Source organism: Bos indicus, chromosome 15 (genome assembly GCF_029378745.1).
Source record: "Bos indicus isolate NIAB-ARS_2022 breed Sahiwal x Tharparkar chromosome 15, NIAB-ARS_B.indTharparkar_mat_pri_1.0, whole genome shotgun sequence".
Lineage (NCBI taxonomy): Eukaryota > Metazoa > Chordata > Mammalia > Artiodactyla > Bovidae > Bos > Bos indicus.
Genome location: NC_091774.1, coordinates 82,283,063 through 82,293,394, shown reverse-complemented (window position 1 = coordinate 82,293,394; position 10,332 = coordinate 82,283,063). Strand labels below are relative to the sequence as shown.

The 10,332-nt window shown below is 39.3% G+C and overlaps 1 protein-coding gene across 1 annotated transcript; it reads left to right on the top strand.

The window, feature by feature from the left end:
• The first annotated feature begins 601 nt into the window (after positions 1 to 601).
• On the top strand, positions 602 to 1,549 carry LOC139187209 (olfactory receptor 5B12-like). The gene has a single exon (XM_070803214.1). It carries the CDS (start codon positions 605 to 607, stop codon positions 1,547 to 1,549), a length of 945 nt encoding a protein of 314 aa, XP_070659315.1. The 5' UTR covers positions 602 to 604.
• Positions 1,550 to 10,332: the final 8,783 nt, after the last annotated feature.

Genomic DNA, 10,332 nt, shown 5'->3' with positions numbered 1-10,332 from the left:
AATGTGCATCCAGATGTCTCTATTCTGAACACACACTTTTAACTTTTATTCTCTAGATGTCTTTATTTCTTGTACAGGATTCACTACAGTATCCCAATCTGTGGAAGTTACATATTCTTTGTATCCCATTATCCTTTGAGACTACTAAAGACTAGAAAATGATATACTAAACTATGTTTTAGTAGAATATAACACTGCTCGATACAATAGCAGTAATTGAAATGAAATGAAGTAATTTACAGGATCCTATTTTATTGAGTAAATAGTCTTTCAGTGTATAAAAATCTGAATTGTGATGCTAACATATCTAATTTAATAACAAATCCTGTGATTTTCCATAAGTTGCCTTTTGTCTCTGAACTTTAATTTTGATAATTTATTAAGATAGAAGATAGGGTTGTATTACCTCCAAAATCATTTAAGCTAGAACAATCTATTTTTAACCAATGTTTAGAAATTACAGTTTGTTGTTACACCCATGTGAAATTCAAAAAATTCTGATATAAGGTATATATTGGACATAATGATAATTCTAACTCCGTTGCTAACAAGCTCCTCTTTTCTCATTGCTATAGGCCATTCACATACTGCACAAATAACCCCCATGAAGAACAGTACAGTCGTGACTGAGTTCATTCTTGTCGGGATAACTGATGACCCACAACTGCAGATCCCACTCTTTCTAGTGTTCACACTCATCTACCTCCTCACTCTGGTTGGGAACCTGGGGGTGATCACGCTGATCCTGCTGGACTCTCGTCTCCACACTCCCATGTACTTCTTCCTTAGCAACCTCGCTCTGGTGGACTTTGCTTACTCCACAGCCGTCACTCCCAAAGTGATGGCAGGATTCCTCACGGGAGACAAGGTCATTTCCTACAATGCTTGTGCTGCTCAGCTTTTCTTCTTTGCTGTCTTTCTCATTATGGAAAGTTTTCTTTTGGCTTCAATGGCCTATGACCATCATGCAGCAGTGTGTCAACCACTCCATTACACCAACATCATGACACCAAGAGTGTGTTCCTGGATGGTCACAGGGTCCTATGTTCTTAGTTTTCTGGAGGCCTCTGTTCACACTTGGAACATATTCAGTCTGTCTTTCTGCAGATCCAATGTGATTGATCACTTTTTCTGTGATGCTACTCCTCTCCTGGCTCTCTCATGCTCAGAAAGCAACAGAAGTGAGATGGTTTTATTTCTTTTGGTTGGCTTCACTGTCCTCTCTTCTAACCTGGTCATCCTGGTCTCCTATCTGTTTATCTTTGTCACCATTCTGAGGATGCGCTCATCTGAAGGACATCAGAAGGCCTTTTCCACCTGTGCTTCCCACCTCACTGCTGTCTCCAGCTTTTACGGGACAGCTTCTTTCATGTACTTTGAGCCCGGCTCCCGCCATTCCATGAGCACAGACAAAATGGCGTCTGTGTTCTATGCCATAGTCATCCCCATGCTGAATCCTCTGATCTATAGTCTGAGGAACAAAGAGGTCAAGAGGGCACTAAAAAAGGCTGTGGGGAAGGCAAAGTCTTCTCTAAGATTCAAAATTTAATTAAATAGAAACACATTTCATACGTACCAATCAAGCTAGGGAAAATAGTGACTTGCTAGACCAACAGGTTTATAAATTATTGATGTACTTTCTCAAATCCTTTATTAAGTGTATGATGAAAAGAAAAATAGTTTAGGTAGTATCAACCTTGAACTCAGACATCTTATATAAAATTTCTCTTTAATTGCATTTCATTATTTCACATTATCAGCCCCACTCTCATTTCATTCAATGTATATTAAGTAAATGCCCAAAGAAACATCATTTATGGAAACCTCATGTAAATCACACATTCATGAATGGACAAAAAATGAGTTCAGTATAAATGAGATTAGGCTATTAGAATATATTTGTAATATATATTATATAATTTAAAAAAACAATGATTTTGGTGTCTGATAATGCATTCTTAAATAAACTTGGTGCCAAATATCCTGGCTATAGTTTTATTGCTTAACGTTTTGTTTTCTTTTTTTTCCTGTTTCAATGATAATAAGCATAATTATTTGGTCATCTTTAATTTGCTCAATTTTCATATTTGTCAGCTCATTATCCAGAATCTACATCTTCATATGACAATTTGGGGGCTTTCTTGGTGGCTCATTGGAGAAAGCAATGGCCACCCACTCCAGTACTCTTGCCTGGAAAATCCCATGGACGGTGGAGCCTGGTAGGCTGCAGTCCATGGGGTTGCAAAGAGTTGGACACGACTGAGCAACTTCACTTGGTGGCTCAGATGGAAAAGAATCTGCCTGCAATGCAAGAGACCTGGGTTCAATCCCTGGGTCAGGAAAATCCCCTGCAGATGGAAATGGCTACCCATTCCAGTATTCTTGCTGGAGGATCCCATGCACAGAGGAGGCTGGTTAGGTACAGTCTATGGAGTCGCAAAGAGTCAGATGTGACTGAGGGGCTAACACTTTCACTTTCATGAAAATTTTAATTTAAAAATTAGACCAGAGTATAAGACAAGAGAAATAATAATATATGCATATTTTAATTTATGGAAATAAAAATAACATTTGATTAAAAAAAAGATGACTCTGTCATCAGCCTAGGACACATTTTATTTCCATTCCTTCCTGTTTACAGTCAGGCTGCCAACTTAGAGACTGGCATTTAAGCTCAGAGTAGAAGTTGGCCTAGTCCTTGTCAATCTCTGTGAATAATCTAGCCTATGTCTCAATTTTTGGATGTCACAACACAACAAATCATTCTGTGTTATGACAACAATTATGAAGATATTTTTTAAAGAAATCTAAAGATTTAACATCATGATCAGATAAGATTTATTTCATTTATTTCACATGAATTGTTCACCATCCAGAAATCAATCAATGCGGTAAACCACATTATCAAAAGGAAATACAAAAACCACATGACAGTATCATGGATGCAAATGTCATGCATATTTTGAAAGTAATTGCATTAAATATGTGGATTTCTTTGGGTAGTGTAGCAATGTCAAAAAAGCATTTGACAAAATTCATTGTCCTCTCATGATATAAAATTATCATTAAAGTGGGTATAGAGGGAACATATCTCAATATGTAAAGGCATTTTATGGCAAACTCACACCAACATAATCAGTCAGTTCAGTCGCTCAGTCGTGTCCAACTCTTTGCAACCCCATGAATCGCAGCACACCAGGCCTCCCTGTCCATCACCAACTCCCAGAGTTCACTCAAACTCACATCCATGGAGTTGGTGATGCCAAAGGAGATCAGCCCTGGGTGTTCTTTGGAAGGAATGATGCTGAAGCTGAAACTCCAGTACTTTGGCCACCTCATGTGAAGAGTTGACTCATTGGAAAAGACCCTGATGCTGGGAGGGATTGGGGGCAGGAGAAGAAGGGGACGACAGAGGATGAGGTGGCTGGATGGCATCACCGACTCGGTGGACGTGAGTCTGAGTAAACTCCGGGAGTTGGTGATGGACAGGGAGGTCTGGTGTGCTGGGATTCATGGAGTCGCAAAGAGTCGGACACGACTGAGTGACTGAACTAATTGCAACTTTCATCCTTCACTTATTACATTATACCTTAATATTTATTTTTCTTCATTATATAGCAGTTTAATTCTGATTGATTCCTACTCCTTTTGCTCTTATTGTCAAATATTTTAACTTTACATACAATTAAAACTTTAGAAGATTTTTAAACAATATTTAAAACACAATATATTTATTTGTGTTATTGACATAGTTTTTCCACTATTATTTCTAACTTTCTCTTTTTTTCATTTTGGAACTTTTTCCTAGAAGAACCTCCTTTAGTATTTCTGTCAGGATAGATATACAGGAAATTAGATCATTCCACTCAACCCTGAATTGATTGCTTATGTTGAGAAATCTGCATTCAGTCTCACTGTAGCTCTTACCAAAATAAGTTAGTTTTCTTCTCTGGTTGCTTTTCATATTTACTTTTTGACTTTCATTAAATGAAAATATCATGATGAATCTAAGGAACTCAGGAGTATTTTGAATTACATTGCTACATTTATTCTCAAACATATGCTATATAAATTCCCTGGTGGCTCAGATGGTAAAGCGTCTGCCTACAATGCAGGAGACCCAGGTTCGATCCCTTGGTCAGGAAGATACTCTGGAGAAGGAAATGGCAACCCACTCTAGTACTCTTGCCTGGAAAATCCCATGCACGGAGAAGCATGGGAGGCTACAGTCCATGGGGTGGCAAAGAGTCAGACACGACTGAGCAACTTCACTTTCACTATGCTATATAAAGTTTATCAGAGTTCCTTTACAAGTAGGTCCAGAATTAAATAAAGTTGGGAAAACATTGGATTTGTCAAATCTAAACTTAACTTTAGAATCACAGATAAGTAAATACCCATGAAAGTGTTACACAGCATATTATGAATATTTGAAAAAATATTACCATGTTGAAGAAATAGATGCCCATGGATCAATTTTCAAGACAAACAGTCTCACTGTGATCCACTTCTACCATATACCCATTGTTCTGCACTGTGTATGAACACCGTTCCTAGGAGAAGAGCTGCTGCTGCTGCTGCTAAGTCACTTCAGTCGTGTCCGACTCTATGCGACCCCAGAGACGGCAGCCCACCAGGCTCCCCCGTCCCTGGGATTCTCCAGGCAAGAACACTGGAGTGGGTTGCCATTTCCTTCTCCAATGCATGAAAGTGAAAAGTGAAACTGAAGTCGCTCAGTTGTGTCTGACCCTCAGCGACCCCATGGACTGCAGCCTACCAGGCTCCTCTGTCCATGGGATTTTCCAGGCAAGAGTACTGGAGTGGGGTGCCATTGCCTTCTCCGTGGAGAAGAGCATAAAGTTTAAATGTCATACATAGGACTTCTATAGCTTGATTTCTCACATGTACCTGCTGTGTGTTCTTTGGAAGTTACTTAACTTCTAAAATGTGTCTTTTTTTCTTATTTTTAAAAGATAATAATAATGCCTATATGGGGTTTTTGTGAGTACTGTATTATTTAGCCTGACATATAATATATGCTCAGCAGTCATATATATGTTATGCAAATAACATAATCTACATTATATATAAGTTAAAGTTAAAGTGACAGTCACTCAGCTGTGTCTGACTCTTTGTGATCCCATGGACTATACAGTCCATTAATTCTCCAGGCCAAAATACTGGAGTGAGTAGTCTTTCCTTTTTCAAGGGGATCCTCCCAACCCAGGGATCGAATCCAGGTCTCCTGCATTGCAGGCGGACTTTTTTACCAGCTGAGACACCAGGGAGCCCACATAATATATATGTGAACACACATATTGTTGTAGCCACATGTTCCGGGAAACAAACTCACTCAGAAGGACAATGCAGATAGTGGAGTGCAGTTTATTTCACCGGCGGGCCCAAGGCAGAGTATCCTCTTAGCCAAGGACCCCAACCAGTTTTTGTGAAAACCTTATATACCCTAAGTGTATAAGGTTCCCTGAAACTACTTTGAACAAAGGAAAAAGAAAGATACAATCAAAGTTAACCAGTGATTCATATGCCTTAAGCTTAGGTAGTTAACACTGGACAATTATCAATAGGCATGTGGTCATACCCAAATAAGCATAATAGAATGTATGATTCTATTTGATTACACAGATAATTAGGGTATTCTTTTAGGTGATGGAGAGCCCTGGGGCTCTTCCTTCCGGGGGTCTGGTTTTCCAGTTGGTTTTTCATTTCCATAGATACTGGGCATATAGCTCTAAGTCCACATTCCGGCCCAAGATGGAGTCCTGCTTTCAAGATGGAGCCTGTTCTAATTCCTCCTTCAACATGTATCAGATCAGATCAGATCAGTCGCTCAGTCGTGTCCGACTCTTTGCGACCCCATGAATCGCAGCACGCCAGGCCTCCCTGTCCATCACCAGCTCCCGGAGTTCACCCAGACTCACGTCCATCGAGTCGGTGATGCCATCCAGCCATCTCATCCTCTGTTGTCCCCTTCTCCTCCTGCCCCCAATCCCTCCCAGCATCAGAGTCTTTTCCAATGAGTCAACTCTTCACATCAGGTGTACATATATATATATATATATATTATACTATTAATGAGGACAACATTGCAGTCATTCTAAATGCTAATAGCAACTGACTTGTAATTTTCTGACCATAATCATCACTTTCTATTTGTAGCATAATAATTTGTATGCATGTTCTATATTCCAATTTAAAGCATAAGCTTCTGTGTTTTCTGGGAAAAAAGGATTTAATATTTGTGTGTTCTTAAGGGAGACTTAATAAAAGAATATAAGCAATAATATTATTTTTGAGTGATTATCACTTTAGGCCATATAATGAGATTATATATAAAAGTTGCCTTCCAAGGATATTGTGATACAGTGATGCGTGCAGTAGTATCATGCCTATGTTACACATGTTTAGAGTTTCATAGTAAAAAATGGGGAATCTGGTATTTATATGTCTGCCTGAACTTTATATGCTCATCTCTCTCACACGATATAGCTGTTGCCCAACCATGGACTTAGAAGAAAGATTCTAATGCATTTCTAATAATAAGTGTAGCAGCTGTTTCTTCCAGGATGAGAACAGTAAACAACAGACACTGGTCGACTAAGATGGTCTCAGTACTCTGGTGTATGAGAATTCCATTCAGTCATGCCTCCGTAGTGTAGACATGAGTTACTCAAATTGTTACCAAGTCTAAGCTTGCTCTGTTAGATGCATGAATTGGAGAGAATGAATCACAGGCCAATGAATCAGAGAGGGTTGGGTGACTGAGAAGATACAGACTAATGTCCCAAAATATCCATTTTATGGGGTCTGGATGCCAGGTTCTTTTGTGGATCAGGAAACAAAGTAAAAAGTCCATTAATCTTGCACGTATATCCAAGGGTGGCAAGCCTCAGGCAGGGGATGTGTTAATTTCTTCCTTCCTGACATCTCCAGATGGACAAGGGTCTGAACAAAGGCTCTTCAGATCAAAAGTTAGGCAGAGGGGCAGGATTCTCTGGGGCGGGCCATTGTGTATGATTTTAATGACAAAAGCAACTAAAAGCAAGTCAAAGAAACAGAATCAGAACTGATTTTTAAAATTCTAGGAATTACTGCACTGAGGCTTTTCAAACTGATAGGCTGTAAGAAATAGATTTTAGGTATGATGGATTCTCCTTGAGAAGTAGGTTACAGCTTGGCACACAATGATGCATGTTTCCAAATCAGTGGGAATAAAATGTACTCCAGTCTGAACCTGATCGTCAGTCCCAGTGGTTTTTGCTTCATGCAGGACAGGATTTGAGTTATACTAACCAGTTGTCCACGCTGGTCCTATGGTCCACACCAATCATTCCTCCTGATAATTTTGGTGTTTGGGATGGGCATTTTTGTTTGCTTGTATTTGTTTATGAATTTTGTTCTGGAAAGGACACTGAAAACAAACTTTCCAGGAACAAGTCTTGCTAACTGTGCTGCAGTCCCTCTGGCTTCTTTAGATTCTGCCAACTTCCTTGACAACTTGAAGACACTGTACCTTTTCACTTTGTTTGGGCAATCCTTCCTATGCTGTGGAGAAGGAAATGGCAACCCACTCCAGAATTCTTGCCTGGAGAACTGCATGGAGAGAGGAGGCTGGTGGGCTACAGTCCATGGTTGCAAAGAGTCAGCCACAACTGAGCAACTGTCATTCACGCTTACTATGTCTATTCATCCTTCATGCATTGGCTGAGGTGTTGATTCTCTGAGAAAACCTTCTGCCTGTCATTGAAAGCGTGTTTTTATGGGGCTTCCCTGTAGTAGTCAGTGGTTAAAAATCTACCTTGCAACTGCCTTGCAATTTAGGCAACAGATTCAATCCCTGGTCTGGGAACTAAGAGCCCACATGCAGAGGAGAAACTGAGCCCTCTTGACACAACGAAAGATCCTGCCTCGTGCAACGAAGATCTCATGGACCAACTAAGATCTGAAACAGTCAAATAAATGAAGATTTTCAAAAGTAGATTTTCATTATTCATTCTCATGTGGGCACCTTGTCCTAATTATAATTTTATATCCTTATTTGTGAGTTTGCTTAATGCTTGTCTTCTCCTATTAACCTGAGCACGTGAAACTATGAACATGGTTGTTTTGCATGGATATTTACATCCATGGTCAGGACTATGCCTAAACTCATCTGGGACCAATACACAATTGAATGAATGAATGAATAAGTTTTGTCAATGGTGCAAATGTTTGAAATGAATTAAGGCATGCAATTCTGTCTGAAATCCATTTGGCTTAATAACAGACTTCTGTACCTGTTATTCCATGTTTATGCCAATATTCAGCCCTAGAAGTATTGTGTAACTTGATTTTAGCATCATCAAAGAGAATTAATTCAAGCTATGTTAATACACTCACGGTCTCCCCCAGCAAGCAGAATCGGATTCCTATGCACACATTCATCACTTTCTGTCCAGTAGTCTGAGATAAGGACCTATTGTTGCTCTCATGGGAACTTTGTCCCCTGAGAGCTCCATGGGTGTATAACTCTCTCTTTCAGTTCCCAAGCACATTTGCTTTATATGTAAAAGACCAAGTGCCAGAGTTCCTTGACCATTCATTCACTCAACTGATTGTCAATGCTGTCTATTACCTTGTATGGCATCTCCCCGGAGTGAGATCTCTCCAAACTGGGATCCTTCAGTAATGACCAGGGCAAATACCTGCAAATGCTCATGACTTTGATTGTGATGATCACCATTTTCAAGACACTATAAGGATTCTCTTCTGTTCTCATGCCAGCTGTAGTCTTTCAGTGAGGGTGTTGTTTGGGCTGTCTTTCTAATATCTCCATTTTATAAATGAACATATAGTGACTTAAAGCAATTAGGTGACTTATCTGAGGAGACAGATCAGCAACTCTTACCGCACAGTCATGTTAGCTACTTCTGTGGCATTGCTTTTTTTTTTTCTCATTCTCTCTTGGCTCTGAAGAACTTTTCCCCTTTGATCAAAGGCTAAGAAGAACATCTCAATTGAATGTTTCTCATCGTTTATGAATTGAATTTCTGATTTGAGTCTCATACGTGAAATCAATGAATTTTCTTATTCATTGTTCAGGAGCCAGGTAAGCCTCTAATCAAATCTACAATCTGTATAAATTCTCAGGGCCAGAGGTAACCAGGAAAATATATTAAGGTACCCATTTCCCTCTTGATTTATGCATAACTGAATACTGAATGTTTTGAATGTCACTATATGCTTGTGATATTTAATGGCAGACTGAGTCACAAATACCATGGGATTTCTTAAGGAGGATATGCATTTATCTTGTAAAAAAAAATAAATACATAAAAGGAACAAGAGGTTCCTGAGTCCCTGCTTTGCCATACATGAGCTTGCAGACCTTGGACAAATTGTTAACCCTTTCTCAATTTTAGCTTCCTCTTTTGGAGTATGGTAGTGTTAGCTATCAGAGAAGGCGATGGCACCCCACTCCAGTACTCTTGCCTGGAGAATCCCATGGACAGAGGAGCCTGGTGGGCTGCAGTCCATGGGGTCAGGAAGAGTTGGACACGACTGAGGGACTTCCCTTTCACTTTTCACTTTCATGCATTGGAGAAGGAAATGGCAACCTACTCCAGTGTTCTTGCCTGGAGAATCCCAGGGATGGGGGAGCCTGGTGGGCTGCCATCTATGGGGTCACACAGAGTAATGTTAGTTATGCTGGCTAATCCCAAATTCTTTAAAAGTATCAAATTGGATCACAATTTGAAATTTTATTATAATTTGGAGAATACTTAACAACATTAATGAAAAAGAGAAGGAATAGAGAGAATAAGAAAAGGGGACCCAGGCTAAGTGACCAACTATAAAAATGCACTGAAAGGAGAGGTGTAAAAATCACATCAGAATGAAGAATTTATGGGAATGAGGGAGCCTGGACTTTAGTTTTTATTCTGAATATTTGCTTGTATTAGGCACCTACATTGATTAATTATTAGATCCACTGGCTAGTGAACTATAGCATAAATAAATGAGGCCATGGTACCATCCCACTGGCTTGAAGACAAAAGCAATGCTCTCTGCTTGGGAATAAAAAAAATAGGAATGTCTGAAATAAGCAACATTTTATATGTTTCTCTTGGTCTTCTATACTTTCTGACCAGGGAATATGTCCTTTATGTCATTCTAGACCTCATGTATTGTAAGGACTTGGTAGCTGAAGAAAGATGAATGTTGGATGAATTACTGAACAAATTCTAGCATTTTATGTGGCTTATTAATTAGGGTTACTCAAAACTTATGTAACTTTCAAACATATGTAGAGGTATTCTTTCCTTTCCTTTTCTT

Bases quoted from the DNA above. Each gene is read 5' to 3' on its own strand.
- LOC139187209 (XM_070803214.1), top strand. From the start codon at position 605: ATGAAGAACAGTACAGTCGTGACTGAGTTCATTCTTGTCGGGATAACT.